The 19,835-nt window shown below is 40.3% G+C and overlaps 1 protein-coding gene across 2 annotated transcripts in view; it reads left to right on the forward strand.

Annotated features, from left to right (window-relative positions):
• Gtf2e2 (general transcription factor IIE subunit 2) overlaps positions 1 to 19,835 on the forward strand; it is a 43,959-nt gene that overhangs the window by 12,823 nt on the left and 11,301 nt on the right. For both annotated transcript variants that reach the window (XM_059244188.1, XM_059244189.1), the window contains exons 3-6: positions 7,782 to 7,873; positions 10,900 to 11,007; positions 14,867 to 15,049; positions 16,575 to 16,668. In XM_059244188.1, the coding sequence (XP_059100171.1) occupies positions 7,782 to 7,873; positions 10,900 to 11,007; positions 14,867 to 15,049; positions 16,575 to 16,668 (477 nt within the window). The remainder of the gene's footprint in view (positions 1 to 7,781; positions 7,874 to 10,899; positions 11,008 to 14,866; positions 15,050 to 16,574; positions 16,669 to 19,835) is intronic.

Here is a 19,835-nt window from a genome sequence, read left to right on the forward strand (position 1 = left end):
CTGAAGCAGTGGTCGGTGAGCAGTTATCTTGTCACGTTTTGGGTGCTTCTCACATAGTTTAGGGTGTTTCTGTCTCCTTTTGCCTCTTCTGTCAACTTCGATCTGAATCTAGAAATTGTAGCTGAATACAAAGTAACAGGAAGAGAAGCGCCAAATACTGACAGTTTTCAGTAGGAGGACAAAATAAAATTGTCTGAAGTGATGTTACTGTTGGGATTGCTAATTAGTTGTAGATAAAAGTCTTGAGTGTTTCATAAACCTAAATGACTGGACAGTAATCTTCAAGTGGATAAATTTAGGGCTGGCAAGATGGCTCAGGAAGTAGAGTTGCTTGCTGCTAAGCCTAGTGACTGAATGTGATCTCCAGGATCTGTGGTGGATAGAACTGACTATGCAAGTTTCCCTCTGGCCTCCAAGGCATGGGAAATGCCCTCCCCCAAAATGTATTCTTTTTTTTTTTTTTTTTTTTTTTTAGTTTTTCGAGACAGCCCCATAACTGATTTTTATTATTTCCGGGACATATAAAGTTACATCCTCAGTAAGTGAGGTGTGCCACTTGGTACTACATTTCATTTAAGCTATGTCTCTAGACCCAGGATTTCAAAGTTACATTATCGGGGGCTGGAGAGATGGCTCAGTGGTTCAGAGCACCGACTGCTCTTCCAGAGGACCTGAGTTCAGTTCCCAGCAACCACATGGCAGCTCACAACTAACAACTGTCTGTAATCAGTGCCAAGTGATCTGACACCCTCATCAGACATACATGCAGACAAAACACCAGTGAACATAAAATAAAAATAAATCAAAATTACCTTGTCCATGGAATGTTCTCAGAAGAGCACATTCTTTTTTTTTTAAATTTAAAATTGATTTTTCTCATATAATATATTGTGATAACATCCCCCCCATATGCCTTCTAGTTCCTTCCCACCTTCCCTCCCATCTGCATCCATATCCTTCCTGTTTCTCCTTAGAAAACAGTTAGGCATCTCTGGAATAATAATGAAATAAGATAAAACAAAAACAAATCGGAATAATACAAAAACCAAACTAAAAGGAGCCAAAGGAATGCACAGGAAACAGATGTAGAGACACACCCATACACGTCGGGTGTGCACACACAGGGATCCCATAAAAACAGAAAACTGGAAGCTATAATGTATTTGCAAAGGACTTACAGGGCTCAAAAAAATGCCTTGACTTAACATTATGAGCCAGAGAACCTCCAAGGAAGCTATTGAGTTCCTTTGGTTTGGCCATCTACTGTTGGGCATGGGGCCTGCCCTTAAGAGTGGTTTGTTTCCCCAGTGAGACTCCTTGGAGAAAACTAAGTTTTCATTCACAAGTGGCTATCAGTTGGAGATAGCTTCTGGGTTAGGGATAAGAGTGTGTGTCCATTTCTCCTTTCAGTTCTAGGACCTCACCTGATGCACACCCCGCAGAGCACATTTTTATGGAAAAACAAATAAACAAAACAAAACGAGCTGCCTTGTGCTTTATGGTTCCGTTGTCATATAATAGTGCAGTGTTACGTTGTGCCTCTTATGTTGTGTGATGTGGATGCCCTGATAGGCTGATCCAGTGTGTGTGTTGTTGAGGTCTCTGAGTCTAAACACCATGGACACAAATGTACAAGTACTCAGAAACTTGGTTAGAGACGGAATTTAGGTGTGTGGGTGTGGTTAGGTGTGGTATATGTGTGTCATGGCTAGGTCCTTTTGACCTGGCTTCTTTAATAAAGGTACTTGAGATATGTACACACGTCCCATGTGACTTTACAATGTTTGGCTTTTGAAACACCTTTAAGACTTATGACACTAGTATAATATGAATATTCATGCAAGGAGCCTATGTATTGTCACAGTTGTTTTTATGAGTTTTCAGATTCTTTTTTCTTTTTTGGGGGGTGGGAGTGGGGTATTCCGAGACATGGTTTCTCTGTGTAACTCAGAAATCTGCCAGTCTCTGCCTCCCAAGTGCTAGGATTAAAGGCAGGCACCACCACTGCCCAGCTTCAGATTCTCTTTGAAGAGCAGAGGTAACAGTGATGGATAGAAGACCCAGACTTCAGGGACTATAAAACCCAGAGCCTTGTTTGTGCTAGGAGCACCCCGCCATTGCCTTGTATCCCCACCCTAGATAGTGTACTTGATTTACATGTGAAACTTCATATAGTCATTAGCTTGCAATGACCGTGGAGTAACAGTATGCTTACCAAAGGCACTTGTGTGTTTTGCTGGAAGTATCTGTTTAGAAAGGAGTGTTTATGAGTGGTGTTTTGAATAAGAATGCTCCCCATCGGCTCATAGATTTGAATGTTCACTCACCAGGGAGTGTTCACTCACCAGGGAGTGGCACTATTTGAAAAGATTAGGAGGTATGGCCTGGTTGGAGGAAGTATGTCACTGGGGGTGGACTTTGACATTTCAAAAGCCCGTGCCAGGCCCAAGCTCTCTTCTTGCAGATCAGGAGGTAGCTCTCAGCTACTGTTCCAGTGCCTGTCTGCCTGCTGCCATGTTCCTCACCATGATGATAGTGCTAAGCCTCTGAAACTGTCAGCAAGCTCCAATTAAATGCTCTGTTTCCTGAGAGTTGCCGTGGTCAAGGTGTCTCTTCCCAGCAGTAGAACAGTGACTAAGACAGTGTATTCCAAGCTTAGGTTGTACGTTAGGACGTTTTGCCACTTTCCACAGTGTTGAAACTGGCGAGGAAGTCAAAACATTGTTGCTTTAGCTAGCTCCTCTATGTACCTGAAACAAGTCACACCTGTGTGGTAGACATCACTCCCCACCTTCAGTTTACTGTGTATTCCTTCAAAGTAGAGAGAAGCTCCAGCAATCTGTGTGTGTGTTAGATTTAAGGTAAAGACTACATTTTATGGCAACAGATTTGGTTTAACTAAGCATTCAAAAAGAAGTACACCATCAAGATTCCCTATTCTAGACTACGTTTTTCCAGTTAATGTTAAATTTGTTCAAGGAAATGCTGTAAGCATGTTATAAAAACTGGGAGGAAATGATTAAAAATAGAAACAATAATAGTCTAATACTTGGTGGATCCTCCCTTTATAATTTTATTATAGGAATGGGAAGCCTTAAAGCAAATCATATAATTTTAGGTAGGTTTTATTTCATGTTATTTTTGCTATGTTCCTTTTACCTGTTCAGCTTTTTCAAAAGGCCCCAGTGGAATATTTATGGTCTTGTGGTTTTGGGACCCTGGGTTACCAGATTAGAAATTATGATTTAGCTCTATTTATGGTAAAAACTTGTGAATTGAGTTCTCTGGCACTTTTAAGTACATCACTTTGAAATACGATCAGTTAATCATAATAGCCTTTAAATATAGAGCAACTCATTTAAGCTCTGAGACTGTGAGATAGGGTGTACTTGAAAGATGACTTGAACAGTAACAGCCTCCATTTATGCTAATTATAGACATACTATATGAAAATGTAGGCCGTTAACAAATGCTCAAACAATTTGAACTGGTAAGGTGTAAATTAACTTATTTGACAGTTGTTTTCTGTGTTACTTGGCTCCCATATTTCCTGTGGTAAGCAAGAATGGTTTCTAGGTAATTAACCTGCTGTGCTGAACCTGAGAGATGGAGTATCCTGTTACAGCAGCCTTTTGAGTTTTTCAAGATACTGTTTGTGTAACCTCAATGCTGATGAGGAAACAAAAGGAATACAAATTATGAAAACAGAAGAAAACCAAACCTTAGTAGTAAATATCCATAGCACCGAGGTGAAGGGTGAAAGGTGGACATTTAGGTAGTTAAGTACAGTATATCGTGGGGAGCTAGCATCTACTAAAGATTGTCATCTATTGGCAATACAAGATACTATTGACAGAAATTTGGCCGATTACTCTGAGCTAGGAGAATAATTTTACTACATATTATTACTGTTCTTTCTTAACTAGCTCTTCTTAGGACACATTTAATTTTAAAATGTAGTTTATCAAAAATTTGTATGTATCTAATACCAGTTTAAGAATAATTTATTTTAAATTTTTATGTGGCTTATGTTGAAAAGATATTTTAAAAGATTTTTGTGTAATAACATGGCTTATATTTTATGGTAAGATAGATTTTACTGTGAGGAATTATTTTAATTAAGATGTTGGAAATCTGACGTTCTATAAATTATCTTTGCTTATAGTATAATACAACCCACATAGTGATACGTGTTAAAGTATTTTTAATATAAAAATTATACCTGGTATTTTCTTGGCATTCTCTGTATTAGTACTCAAAGTCAAATACAAATAATTTGAATTATCTTCTCATTTATTAAAATATAAGCTTTCTCCATAACTGCTTTTTACCAGGCAGTATAATTTGTACATATAATCAGAAAGCTTTAGCCAAGGCTTTGCTATTATTCTAGATATTTTTCTTTGAGAAACATCCTTTGTTAAGACAGACTGGACTTCTGAAATGAATTTGCTTTGAGAAAATGAAATTAGCAAAGACCCAGGTTAACATCAAATGCTTTTGTCTTACTTAAGGTCTGAATAGATCAGATTAGTAGAAAATGTAATGAATTTTCCATTAAGGGACAGATGGTAAGGATGCTTATCAAATAGCACAGGGCAGTCGTCATTTTCATGATAAAATCCTACAAAATAATGGGTTAATACATGGCTTTTATGTTTTCTGTAGGCATAATGCTTTCTGCTTGATATTTTTTTTTTTTTATGGTAAAATATTTTCCTACTGCTTCCGAAGGATATGGATACTGAATAAAAAGGATCAAATAAGCCTACCTCTTGTCTGGAAAGGTGCTGCTGAAGCGATGGTATCGTCTGTTAGTAATGCAGTCTAGTGCACAGCCAAGATGGAGCTGTGCTTCTATTGGTTGGACGCATAATGCAGCTGACAGTTTCCTCTGTGCTCATTTGCATGAAATCCTGCCGTCCTGAGGAGAGGATCATTCATAAATTGAATAGAGCTATCTGGGGTATCGGCTGCCACCCCTCTTAAAAATGTTTTTTTGTCTTTAAGCTAATTTTTCACATAGAAACAGACTGATGATTTCTTTGTTTTTTATTTTTTTTCCTGTAAAATTTCACATCCCTCTGAATAGTTCAGTGCTGGGGCTAGAATACAGTCTCTAGAGGCAGTTACCTAGGAAACAGCAGCCCAGGTTAACCACCTTGGTAAAATGCTAACAGGAAATGGATATAAAATCCCATAAATAAGCTTAAAATTAACAAAAAAAAAATTGTTTTGTTTTCCCTCAATATGTTCTCAACTCTTGACTTCTGGAGTTATGAACAAATAGTGCTTGTATTTGGGAGAAATTTTGAGGGAACAGAAATAATGCTTTAGTTCTTTTTTCGTTTTTTTTTTTTCCGAGACAAGGTTTCTCTGTTTAGCTTTGCGCCTTTCCTGGAACTCGCTTTGGAGACCAGGCTGGCCTTGAACTCACAGAGATTCGCCTAGTTCTTTAAGTTAGAGTTAGTTTAGGTAGGTAGTTTTGTTTTTGTTTTTTGTTTTTTTTTTTTCTATTCTAAATTTTAAGGTATGTTTTTAGTGTAACTGACTGTTCATTGTCATTTTTAGTTATGGTGATAAGAGTTTGGCCTAATAACAGAATCAAGAATTATTTTTAATTAAAGGAATAGCTCCTTTTTTGTTTTATTTTATTTTATTTTGGTTTTTCGAGACAGGGTTTCTCTGTATAGCTTTGCTCCTTTCCTGGAACTCACTCTGTAGCCCAGGCTGGCCTTGAGCTCACAAAGATCCGCCTGGCTCTGTCTTTAAGTGCTGGGATTAAAGGTGTGTGCCACCACTGCCTGGCTTTTTATAATTTTTTTAAAAAAATTTATTTTTTTATGTGTACTGGTGTTTTGCCTGTGAGGGTGTTGGAGTTGCAGACAGTTGTGAGCTGCCATGTGGGTGTTGGGAATTGAACCCTGGTCCTTTGGAAGAACAGCCAGTGCTTTTACCTCTGAGCCATCTCTCCAGTCCAAGGAGTAGCTCTTAAAAGGGAAGAGCTGAGCATGGTGGTGCACACTTTGAATTCCAGCACTCAAGAAGCAGAGGCTGGCCTGGTCTGCATAGTGAGTTCTATTGTTGAGACAGGGTCTTCTGTAGCCCAGGCTAGCCCTGGACTTGTTAAGTAGCAGAGTATGAACTTAAAATTTTGTATTTATATATATAAATGTTGTGTTTGTGTGTATGGATGCCCTGGGAGTCCAGAAGAGGGTATTGGATTCCCTGGAGGTAGAGTTCCAGAGTTGTGAGCTGCCAGATGTAGGTGTTGAGAACTGAATTCGTGGCCTCTGGAAGAACAGCAAACAGGTTTTTTTATTTTAATTTTTTGAGATAATATAATTATGCCATTTCCCCTCTCCTCTTTCCTCCCTCTGACCCCTCCCATGTACCTCTTCTTTTGTCATCCTCCTGCCTCAGCCTACCAAGTTTTAAGATTATAGATTATGCCAGCACCCCTGGCTTTTGAAATCGTGTGGAGAGGCACATCAGTAAGGCATTCTTAATATTACTGTTTTGGAAGCATAGTAGACTTTAATGTGCCGATCGAGTTACTTTTCAAAAGTATAAGCTATTTCTAAGGGAAAATTTCAAAAGACATTGCATTTTAGTATTAAAGGACAGAAAACATTCAGTAAACACTTTTTACTGATTTCAAAAGGGATATTATGTGGCATCTAGAATCTGTTTTGGATCTCTGACAATTGCTATATTTGACTTGTGGTTGTGCTAATGCAATCTTCTGTTGAAATGGTTATTACCAAGCTGATGCCAGAGATGGCTTCCCTTCTTTTTTCTTTAGCCCCACTCTCCTTGTGTATCAGCTGTGTGGGCAGTTGGTATCTGACCTGATGGCTTGCTAATAGAATGTGTGCTTCGAAAATGCTTTTCTTGTATTTATAGTGAATTCTGTAATGTTTCTATCTGGCTCAAATGCATTGTGATACAGTGATAGCATCAGGGCTCTGTCTGTAGGGCGGTGACAAATGGTAAACATTTTGAAACAGTATGTAAAGATTTCTGAGAGAGGAGGTTGGGGGGTAAGGGAGATGAAGAGGGCATTATGGGGGCGATAGATATCCATCCATTCATCCATCCATCACTCATTTCTTACATTTATAATGTTCTCTTGTCTAATTATTGGAAGATTCTAAGCAAGTTTAAGGTGGGATTAGAATGTGATCAAGGTACTTGTAAGAGAATTGTATTTTGAGCTGGGTATGGTGGCACAGGCCTTTAATTCCAGCCGAAGAGGCTGAGGCGGGTGGATCTCTCTGATTTGGAGGCTAGCATGATCTACTAGTTAAGACTCTTATCTCAAAACAGACAACAACAAATTTGTGTTTGTATTTTGGGCTAGGGGTATAGTTCACTGTTAGAGTGCTTGTCTAATCCACACAAGGCCCTGAATTTGAGCTCCAGCACTGTCCTTCCCCAAACTGTTTTAATGCTTTTAAATTATATTTAGCCTAGTATATGTCATAGTCTTATAGTCCCAGCACTTTGGAGGCTGAAGTGGAGGATGGTGAGTTCAAGACTAATGTGTAGTAGAATAAGACCTTCTCTCTAAAGAAGGGTGGGTGAGTGGTGGGAATTGATGATTCGACAAACATACATGGATTTTGTGAGTTTTGCCAGAATATTACAGCATAGACTTCATTAGATGAAATAATTCAAAGAAAAATATTTTACCAAAGTTAAAATCATTTTCATTGCTCAAGTCATAATAGCATATTATATGAAAACGTTATAATAATTCTTTTGAACTTTATTTCCAGATCATAGCAATGGATCATTTAACTTGAAAGCACTATCTGGAAGCTCTGGATATAAGTTTGGTGTTCTTGCGAAGATTGTGAATTACATGAAAGTAAGTACTCACATAACAAAAGTCCCTGTGGGTTTTTGACAAAATAAAAAGGGAGTTAGAAGATGGGGTTTTCAGAAGTTAGGTATTTATATAAATATGCCAAGATTTATCAAGTTATTCATTTTATTATGTGTAGTTTATTATATGTTGATTATACTTCAAGAAACCCCTAGAATATTTAATGTTTCCAGTCTTTTGCCCTCCGTTAAACTGACATTACAGTAATGCACTCAATTATGTTTAATTTAATTTATATTATAGTCAAGTATACAACTTAAGCTCACCAGTTGACTTAAAAAGAGTATGTCCATGCAGTAGACACATGGCACAGAAAGACATCTATGAGAAGATGGGGGTTGTTTTTAAGCTAGTTCCTTCATTCATATGAGAAATAAAAACTACACAGTTCAAGCAGATGATGGCGACTGATTCTCTGCTTGGAGGTCAAGAAACTCACTGAGGATCTTCGGAAACGTTGACTCAAAAGAATTAGGAGCTGGGTGTTGGCTGTGTCTGAATTGTGGAGTTTGTACTTGATTTCCAGTAGGAACATCTTAGTTTGTATTTCTCAGTATTAGATGACAGTGAATTTTGACTGTTCAGCCCACTCACCTATTGCCCTTTGTGTTAAACCGTTATGAACATCTATTTCTGATAGTTGGATAACTCCTGGAGCTGTCAGTCAGTCGAAGGAAACTGACAGTGTTTTTGGCTTCTGATTTGAGTTGCTTTGCAATTATTGATAAGAAGTTGATTGGGGTAGGTTGATTCAGTTTGATTTGTATGTAACAGTGATCCATCCCTCAAGGAAATGAATGTAATCCTTTTCTTTTGGTAGTTACTGCTTGTTAGTTATTGGCAGGATGATAAAGTGGAATGTGGCACCAAATCTGCTGTTTTTAGATTTTGTAGGTTGAAGTGCAGAGAAATGAATGTTCATAAAGCCAAGTTAATTCTAATGGAGGTTTTGTGATGAGCACAGTTGTCTAGGTCATGTGCCACAAACCACCTGGATCTTCAGCTTTGCGGCAGCCATCATTTGACACACACAACAGTGGGGACTACTGACTGTCAGAGGATTTGGTGTCTGCTCAGTAACTGTTTCCTTTCTCAGCGTGTGTGTGTGTGTGTGTGTGTGTGTGTGTGTGTGTGTGTGTGTAAGAACTTTGAAATTATAACCCAAGGGCGTGAGGCATAGGGTTTGACTGTCCAGTGTATGAGATTCACATGTGTTTATTTTGTCATAACCCAATCATTTAAGACAGAAACTGAGACAAGAGGGTTCCACTATTAATGGGACTGCTTAGGAAAATAGAGGCACTTTATGGCCCATTTTAGAAGAATTTAAAAAGTAGTTAATAAGCCGGGCGGTGGTGACGCATGCCTTTAATCCCAGCACTCAGGAGGCAGAGCCAGGCGGATTTCTGTGAGTTCGAGGCCAGCCTGGGCTACCAAGTGAGTTCCAGGAGAGGCGCAAAACTACACAGAGAAACCCTGTCTCCAAAAAAAAAAAAAAAAGTAGTTAATATGAAACAAATTTTTCTTGTTTAAATAAAGAAGTCTTAAAAGTGCTTGGAACTGTTCTGAAGATTGCCTTATGCGGGATGCCTTCTTCATGAGATTCTGGGTACCCTGAAGGCCGCTGCTGTTCTTCATCTGCTGAGTCTCCCTCCAAATTAGTGAGCAGTGCAAGGACTGCCCATATCTAGCTTTCCTTTGATTTCTTCTCACTCAGTTAATGATTTTGTGTCTGTCTGTCTGTCTGTCTGTCTGTCTGTCTCTGTCGGTCCATCTGTCCAGGTCTGGGGATTGAACAGAAAGCACTTCTGCACTGAGCTGTATCTCCGTATTTTCTACCTTTTACAAGGTCTCAATTAAGTTGTCCACACTGGCCTTGAACTTGATTCTCCTGCTTTAGTTTCCCAAGTACCTAGGACTATAGGCTTGTGCCAGCAGGCCTGGCTTAAACTTGTCTTTATTTATTATGTATTATTATGTATACAGCATTCTGTCTGCATGTTTTCCTGCAGACCAGAAGAGGGCGTCTGGTTTCATTATAGTGGCTGTGAGCTATCATGTCAATGCTGGGAATTGAACGCAGGACCTCTGGAAGAATAGTCAGTGCTCTTAATCTCTGAGCCATCTATCCAGCCCCGTAAATTTGTCTTTTTTTGTTGTTCTTAAGAGGCTCTGCTTACCTATGTGCCTCTTCTTTTAATAAGCCTAGGTGTTTTTGGTATCAGACCCCAGAATAAGACAAGTTTGTGTTCAACCTGAGCTTTTTGCACAGTGGAGGACACTAGAGGCAGCCTTTTGTTAAGCATGAGCATATGTATGACTGTGGTCCAGCAGGGAAAGGGCCACAAAGAGAACTTCTCGGCTTAAAACCTCTGTGTGTAGCTTGTGGTGTGCTGCAGTTATTATTCTTGTTGATGTTCTTATTATTGTTCTTGTTGATGGTCAGGCCATTAGAGTGCATTTTGTCTTCCGTAAGGGTTGCCTGTTTCCTTTACCTTAACCAGTGGACGCATCAGACATTGCACTTTCCTGATCTGAATCTCTTTTTCTGCTAATCTGTGTTTCCCTCCAAGTTTTTTTTTTTTTTTTAATTGACCCTTAAAATGACTAGGAAAATTTGTTGTTGCTGTTGACCTCCTTTTCAACACATTTCCATCTTGTTATGTAGCCTCCATTAGTTTTCAACTAATCATGTAGGTCAGGCTGGACTTGAACTCATCATGTAACCTAGGCTGGTCTTGAACTTGTAATTTTCCTGCCTCAGCCTTCTACATGCTGGGGTTACAGGTGTGTAGCCCCACTCCTGGTTTACGGGTTAGTTTGTGGTATTTTTGTTTTCCTTCTGAGTTTAATGTTTGATTTTTATCACTCTGGTTTTGTATGATTTCATGTTCTTAAACTTGGTATTCATACTTACTACCTCAGATAATATGTGTTGTACATTCCTGAAAAGATTAGTTTATGACTGTGACTAGATGCACTTAACATTTGAAAACTTCCTTCAATAGACACGGCATCAGCGAGGAGATACATATCCTTTAACTTTAGAAGAGATTTTGGATGAGACACAACACTTGGATATTGGACTCAAGCAGAAACAATGGCTAATGACTGAGGTAAGAATAGGCTCAAAACTGTTGTAAAAATAGGTAATTACGAAAAGAGGTATTTGCTACAGCTCTTTAGAGGTTGTTTTTTGGCGGGGGGTGGAGAGTGGGAGTGGGAGTGGGGGTGCTAGAGATGAAACCTCGGACCCAGCATGTGCTAGGACATTCCACTACTGATAGAGCACTCTGCCATTGGATCTCCAACCTGTAGACGTGTTTTATTGTTTTTCTGGGGGGAGCTGAGGTGTCTGTGTGCTTATGTGCATATGTGAGTAGGGGATAGAGGGGAGGGAGGGAGTCAGGGAGAAAGGGGCAGGAAGCAGGTGCAGGTGTCATTTTATAGTCCCAGCTGACTTCTGACTAGGACTTCATGAGTCGTCATGCCTGGCTCAGAGTGTTTTTTTTTTTTTTGGTTTTTCGAGACAGGGTTTCTCTGTGTAGCTTTGCGCCTTTCCTGGAACTCGCTTTGGAGACCAGGCTGGCCTCGAACTCACAGAGATCCGCCTGGCTCTGCCTCCTGAGTGCTGGGATTAAAGGCGTGCGCCACCACCGCCCGGCACCAGAGTGTTTTTTAATAAATACTGTCATCTGATCGTATTTTTACTTTTTCTTAAGATTTGATGTAGAGCCTTTGTTTAATTTAAACATACACATTTCTATAATTTGTTTAGCTATTTTCATATAATTTTATTTATGTTTTAAAATGTCTTTGGTTTTTCGAGACAGGGTTTCTCTGTGTAGCTTTGCGCCTCTCCTGGAACTCACTTGGTAGCCCAGGCTGGCCTCGAACTCACAGAGATCCACCTGGCTCTGCCTCCCGAGTGCTGGGATTAAAGGTGTGCGCCACCACCGCCCGGCTTAAAATGTCTTTTAAGATTACATTAAAGTTGTGAAGTCAATTACCAATTTTGATATAAATAGTATTTTGAATTATTAAACTCATAACTTTATATGCCCATTAATTGTACATTGTATATATGCTTTAGAAAAATTAAAAGCCTATGATGTTAGGGACAGTAAGACATACTTGCATTATGACCACTATATAGTTTGGTAGCTGAGTTACCTCTAGTTATTCAGAAATATGATCATGAATGTTATATTTAAATACTCACCATTTGAAGAAAGCCTGAAACAGTCGTCGGCCATGCCGGTTTGCCAGTGAGTGACTTTTGTTTGGGTGTTTGCTTCTTTAAGTTGATGCTGGAGAATCCTACTTTTCGGGACCAGGAGTGAGAGTGTGAGGATCAAGTAGGAGCTGGGATGTAGTGGCACATGCCTGTAATTCCAGCACCTGAGAGGGAAAGGCAGGAGGATCAAAAGTTCAAGGACATCATCAGTTCCAGAGTGAGTCCAAAGCTGGTCTGGGCTACAGTTAAAAAAACAAAACAACAAACAACAACAACAAACCCCCCCCACTACTCCCTAAATAACCAGATGCAATAGTTTCATTGATTGATTTGAGGCAGGGTCTCACTCACAGGGCTCCTCCTGCCTGTGCCTCTCACATGCTGGGATTAAAGATGTGTGGCCCCATCACTGGCCTAGTTCAATTCTTTTACCAAGGAAGGTGTAGTTCTTGAGTTTTGTACTAGAAAGTGGTGATCTAGCCCAAATTATTGAAGGTCACAGTCTTCTATCAGTTATTTGGCCACTGCTAGTCATTGGGTCATTGGGTTTTTGTTTTATCCTTTTAAGTCTTGTTTTTTTTGTTTGGTTGTTTGGGTTTTTTTTGTTTGGTTGTTTTTTTTTGTTTTTTTTGTTTTTTTGAGACAGGGTATCATTGTATAGTCCTGGCTATCCTGAAACTCAACTATGTAGATCAGGCTGGCCTCAAACTCACAGAAATCCACCTGTCTCTGTCTCTTGAGTGCTGGGATCAAAGATGTGTGTGACTTCTGCCTTAAATGATACTCTGTAGTTCAGGCTGATCTCACACTTGGCAGCAGTCTCCTGCCTCAGCCTCCTAGGTGCTGAGATTATAGGTATGAGTCACCACAACTAGCTTATATCTAAGATTTTAGCAACATTATAGTTTTTAATTTTTTAAAATTTTATTTACCATTATTAGTATAGGGTGGGTAGAGTTGGTTATCTAATTCCCACCTTTACCAGGGATTCAACTTGGGTCATGAGGCTTTTGTGGCAAGTGCCTTTAACCTCTGAACCCTGTCGCCAGCCCAAAGACTGTTTTTATTCTTCTTGTTCTTATTCTTACCTCTTTACATTAGAGGTAAAGTTCCTATGCGCCTTGGCACTGAAGAAAGAAGTATGTAGGCTTCCTTTTTCCTTTTGTCTTCTTGGTTCTGTGGATTGAACTCAGGACTTTATCTGTGCGAGGCAAGCGCTCCCTGAGCTGTGTGTCTAGGTTTCCTCTAACTTTTTACTTTGAGACAGTTCTCTCATAGCTGCACAGGCCGGCCTGAGCTTATCTGTAACCTAGGTAGTCTTGAGTGTGTAATCCTCCTGCATCAGCCTCCCAAGTAGCTGGGATTGCAGGTCTGCCACCAGCCTGTCTTAGAGGGATTTCCTTCTGCTAGTAGCTGCACAGCAAAACTTGAGTAATTGTGTGTTCTCCTGACTTTACAGGTAAAGTTCCCATTTGCCTTAGGCTGGTCCACTCCTGTTCTTCCTTCAGCTGCTAGTGCCAGTTGATACCAGGAGAGGACTGACCATTGATTCCCCCCCCCCATGTTCTCCCATTATAATGCCACTATATGATAGACTGTATTTTGGAGGAGGGATTGGCATACCAAGTTCACTGTGTCTATTAATAGGTTATTTTATTGAGTCTTACTCAGTTTGTCTTCTAAAAGAATGAAAGTTCTTCAAAGCAATTGTGATAAAATGAGTGTCTTTAAAGAATATATGCAAATAATGCACAGTGTAGTCTGATTTTTCTTTGGGCCATCAGCTCACAAATAATGGCACATGAAAGCTATAACTTAGCTTAGGCTTGTCCCTGTTGTAGAATATTATTTTAAGGTGTACACTTGTTTGTGTTCCATTTATTTAGCTCTGTGAAGCTGTGTTACTCTGTCTAAAACACCTGATGGCCTAATAAAGAACTGAACGGCCAATAGCAAGGGAGGAGAAAGGATAGGCAGGGCTGGCAGGCAGAGAGAATACATAGAAGGAGAAATCTGGGAGGAGAGATCAAGGAATGAGAGAGAAATGAGGAGGACTCCAAGGTCCAGCCACCCAGCTATACAGCAAGCCACAGAGTAAGAGTAAGATTTATAGAAATAAGAGAACAGAAAAAGCCCAGAGGCAAAAGGTAGACAGGCTAACTTAAGAAAAGCTGGCAGAAACTAAGTCAGCTAAGGCCAGGCATTCATAAGTAAGAAAAAGCCTCCATGTGTGATTTTACTTGGGAGCTGAGTGGTACCCCCCCCCCAAAAAAAAATGTCCCACTAGCTCTTATAAATTAACCTGTTTCTATTAATCAACATTTTACCATGTGGCTTTTTACTTTTCTTTCATTCTGTGTGTCCAACTCCCTCTGTCTTGTTGGCATAATTCTGCTTGACTAGATTCTTCCTCCTCCTCTTCCTCTCTTCCCGGGAGTCCCACCTATCCTCCCTGACTAGCTATTGGCTGTCCAGCTTCTTATTTACACCAGTCACAGCAGTCTATTTTCACACAGTGTACAAATACCCACAAGGGTACAGGTTTTTCTTTTTTTCTTAAATAAGAAGCACTATGCTGATCTCCTGTTTTGGGATCCTAGGTGTCTAATATTTTAGGTCTGCTAGTTTATGTTCCCAAGATACTTCAGTTTGCCCCCGTGCTGGGGAATGTTAGAATTTCAGAACATACATATGAGGTTTCCTTTAGTAAATATAACCTAAGTGTGGTCTTACTACAGGCTTTAGTCAACAATCCCAAAATTGAAGTGGTAGATGGGAAATATGCCTTCAAGCCAAAGTACAACCTGAAAGATAAGAAGGCCCTGCTCAGGCTTCTGGATAACCACGACCAGCGAGGGTTAGGAGGGATCCTGTTAGAGGACATCGAGGAAGGACTGCCTAATTCCCAGAAGGCTGTCAAGGTAATCTCCTTTTTTCCCTCTTATATCTTATATAATTTGAATTAGTAATGTTGTCGTTTACTTGTTTGTTTATTTTCTTGAGACAGGGTCTCACTGTGTAGTCCTTGTTGTCCTGGAACTCACAGGAATCTGTCTGCCTCCACCTCCTGGTACCACCATGTCCAGCCTCTTAGGTTTCTGTGTGTGTATCTGTGTGTATCTGTGTGTGTATCTGTGTGTGTATCTGTGTGTGTATCTGTGTGTGTATCTGTGTGTGTATCTGTGTGTGTATCTGTGTGTATCTGCCCATGTATGTATGTGGGTGCTCAAGGAGAGGAGAGGGGGTGGATCCTCTGGAGCCGAAGCTGCCTGATGCTGGTACTGGGAACTGAACTTGGATCCTTTGGAAGAGCAGCAAAAGCTCTTACCCACTGAGGCATCTTCAGGCTTCTCTGAGGTTTTAAACATTTAAAAAACAGAACTGAGTTATTTTTAAATCCTTTGTCCTGTATATACATAGGGTTTTACTGATCCAGTTAAAATCTGAGCTTTGGCCGAGCGGTGGTGGCACATGCCTTTAATCCCAGCACTCAGGAGGCAGAGCCAGGCGGATCTCTGTGAGTTTGAGGCCAGCCTGGGCTACCAAGTGAGTTCCAGGACAGTCACCAAAACTACACAGAGAAATCCTATCTTGAAAAAAATAAATAAAAAAAAAAAAAAAAATCTGAGCTTTGTGGAGCTGGACTGACGATGGCTTAGCAGTTAAGACAACTTGGGAGTGAACCTGGGTCCTCTGCAACACCCACATGGTGGCTCCCAGCAGTGCCTAACTACACTTGGAGGGATCGGTCTCCCTCTTCTGACCTCTGAGGGCACTAGGCCCACACAGGATGCACATACATGCATTCAGACAAAACACTCATAAACATAAAATAGTCCAAAAAACACTTAAAAATAAGATTTGAACTTTACTCTGTGCCACAGAGCAGTAAAGAGAATCTTTGTGTGATGTTGACAGGTTTTTGGGTTTTGTTTGTCTTTATGAAGTTGCAGTATGATTGGATTTTTCAGAAGGTTTCAGGAAAGTTTTTCTCAAAGACATTAGTGTTTCTCTTGTAACAAAAATGTTAGATAATGCTTTACGAAGGAACTAGATGCATTAAAAGCTAATAACATCATTGCTTAATAACGTGTCTGTTCTGGTATCCTGAAGGGGTTTGCCGTAAAAGTTATGGTCATGAAGATTACATTTTCCATTTAAATTTGAGAGTCTCTTGCAAAACCTGCTTGTTGCCATTGCATGTTAGGCATAGTTAGTGCTCTCGCCACACACACACACACACACACACACACACACACACACACACACACACAAAAAGAAATTCAGCTAAAACCTGCGGGACGGAGCATGTAGACCTTAGTGGTATACTGGAGGCTAAAGAAAAAGAAGCCTTTGTTCTCTGTGTGTGTGTGTGTGTCTCATATATATATATATATAGTATATTTTTTAAATGAGTAATTTGATGTTAATTTTTTTTTCTCTAAGGCTTTAGGGGACCAGATACTGTTTGTAAACCGTCCTGATAAGAAGAAAATACTTTTCTTCAATGATAAAAGCTGTCAGTTTTCTGTGGATGAAGGTGAGCCATTTTGTACAGATGCTTCTTAAAAATTGCAAGTTTTGTTTTCTTTTGTTTTTTGAGACAAGGTTTTTTGTGGATGTTCTCGATCTCACTCTGTAAACTAGGCTGGCTGCCTCGAACTCACAGAGATCCGCCTGGCTCTGCCTCCTGAGTGCTAGGACTAAAGGCATGCACTACCATTGCCCGGCAAGAAACTAGAACTTCTTGATAGCAGTTCATGGAACCATTTCAGGAATAGTCTTTCTGTTTAGTAATATAGGACCACATATTTGTATAATCCTGATGCTAAACTATTACTGTTTCCTGTCTCTTAGGTGCTTTTTCTGAGAATCCATTTTCTGTTTGTCTTTTATTGGCACTTAGTTAATATTGCATCTAGTGTAGTTTGCCATTTTATGCCCTTAGTTGGTCTAAAATCTTTGTTATTGTTTGGCTGACAGAGATAAATGGGAGTTTTTATTCCCTTACCCCTCCAGATTGTAAGTAGTCATATACATATGGTAAGATTTCACATACCAAGGAGCAGATTTTAAGTAGCTTGATACTTATGCTTCTAGTTGGGTATCTCTGCACTACAAGTATTCTCTAATGGTGTATGGCTGTTTAGCTCTCCACTGTGTACTTGTGATGAATAGATTCTGAAGTGTTTGACAGTGCTATAGCAAGTAACTTGCATGTTGATAGTGTGTTGGTGAAGTAGCCTTATAACTCAGGAAGATACTGGAGAGGCTTTTGTGGGATACTTGAGCACACTGTATACACCTCGAGATTGTGTTAGTTACTGGAAAAACCTATTTCTAGCTGTGGTATGGCTCAGCCCTAGCATACCTGTAATCCAGGAACTTTCTGCTTACTGTAAATGGGATTCAGTAAAGTCAACCATAGGTCAAGAGGCAGAGCAAGCAACCAGCTGATAGGAAGAGAATAAGAACTAGCCATCGAAAGGAGGAAAAGAGTCAGGAGGATAGAGAGGGACTCACAGGAAGGAGAAGGGAGGAACATTCAGTTTGAGGAGTCTTTTGTGAGATGGCATAGGAGAAGGGAGGCTTCTGGGACACTGGCTGAGGAGGAAGGTCAGCTAGGTTCTTTCTGCCTCTCTGAACTAGCAGGCTTTCCCCCCAGCATCTGGCTCTTGAGTCTTTATTGGTAAAATCAAATGATTGAGATTTTGTTTAAAACAACAAGGGGCAGACTAAGAAAAAGTTGCTTCTTTTAAGATCTTTGTTGAGGCCAGGTGGTGGTGGCGCACGCCTTTAATCCCAGCACTCGGGAGGCAGAGCCAGGCGGATCTCTGTGAGTTCGAGGCCAGCCTGGGCTACAGAGTGAGTTCCAGGAAAGGCTCCAAAGCTACACAGAGAAACCTTGTCTCAAAAACCCTCCCCCACCTCCCCCACCCCCGCCAAAAGAAAGTTCTTTATTGTTGCTTCAATATATTGTGAAATGTTTTCCTTGATTTCTTAGTACTGAGCCATGCTCACCACTCCTAAAATGGACTGACTCCTGACTGGTGTCAGATATTTGGTCTCCGTCTTTGTCTCTTTTGTCTCCCAAAGATGGAAAATGATTTTGAGCAGTGGAGGTTTTCACCCCTCTGTATGGACATGGGGAGCATTCTTAAGAAAAACAGCGAGAAAGCCCAGAGTTTCAGGCTAGCAAGCATGCTTATGGTTTTGTAAGGTTGGAAAAGGACAAGGAAAGTTATGCTTTTGAGTTAGAATTCAGAAAGGTAGGCAGGCTTAGAAGTGAAGATCTGGAAACACCTGTCTGTTTCTGGATTCTTTATAGTAACATAGCTCAGATTTTTTGTATATATGTGTGCATTTGAGTGTGTGCATGTGGGTGTTTGCATGTGGGTGTGTGAGTGCAGATCTCCTAGGAAGCCAGAGGTGTCTGCTTCCCTGGAGCTGGAGTTACCAGTGGCTGAGAGACACCTGATAATGGGTACTTGGGTCCTCTGCAAGAGCAGTGTGCACTCTTAACCACAGGGCCATCTCTCCAGACCCATTGCTAAAATCTTTTTCAGCTTGGTCAGTTTTCTTTTTGGTGCTTTGTGGGGTAGTGTTGATGAGTATTATGCTGGATCCATACAAAAGAAAAGACAAGTGTAGGCTCTTCCCTGCCCTTGTCCCCTTCGTTATCAAAGTCTTGGATTCCTTGAATACTTGAAAGCATTCACTAGGAGTATTGGGCTGGTTGCTTTTTCTTTGATTCTATCCTTAGTGTCTTCTTTGGCTTTAAGTTTTCTGTCTTGTGAGTCTGTCCTAATAAACTCTTTTCTTTCAGAATCATCCATTCACAGATTATGTAAGATAACTTCTAGAACCTTTAATTGTATCATTTTACTTATTTTATTTTTTTTTCCAGAGCTGAGGACTGAACCCAGGGCCTTGCGCTTGCTAGGCAAGCGTCTACCACTGAGCTAAATCCCCAACCCCTATTTTATTTCTTATTAACCAACTTTTCATACTTGGTGTGGCTTTCTTAGTTCTTTGTCAGAATGTCATTTGACTTCTGTTGCTTGTTGTTGTGTTTAGTTTTTATTTTGTTCTTAGAGACAGGGTTTCTCTGTGTAACAGCACTGGATGTCTATAACAGCCCTAGCTGTCCTGGATCTCGCTCTGTAGACCAGGCTGGCCTCAAACTCACAGAGATCTGCCTGTCTGCCTCCCGAGTGCTGAGATTAAAGGTGTGCGCCACCACCGCCCGGTGACGCTTACATTCTTATGTATATCTTTTTATTATTTACTGTGTAGTGGCGTTTGTGAGCCATGGCACACATGTGGAGGTCCGAGAACTACTTGCAGGAGTCAGTTCTTTCCTTCTGCCTGAAAGAGCTGTGGGTCTGAAGATTGAACTCAGGTCACCAGGCTTGGTGGTAAGCTGAGCCACCTGAGGTCTCTTTCAGTCCATGAAGCTTACATTCTGAGAGAGAAGACTATACAAATTTAAAACCATTACAGAGGAGAAAAATCTGAGGAAGGGGGCTGGAGAGATGGCTCAGTGGTTAAGAAAACTGGCTGTTCTTCCAGAGGTCCGGAGTTCATTTCCCAGCAACCACATGGTGGCTCACAACCATCTATAATAAGATTTGATGCCCTCTTCCAGCACACAGGCATACATGCAGAACACTCATACATAAAATATAAATAAATAAAATTTAAAAA

This window comes from Peromyscus eremicus, chromosome 17 (genome assembly GCF_949786415.1).
Source record: "Peromyscus eremicus chromosome 17, PerEre_H2_v1, whole genome shotgun sequence".
NCBI lineage: Eukaryota > Metazoa > Chordata > Mammalia > Rodentia > Cricetidae > Peromyscus > Peromyscus eremicus.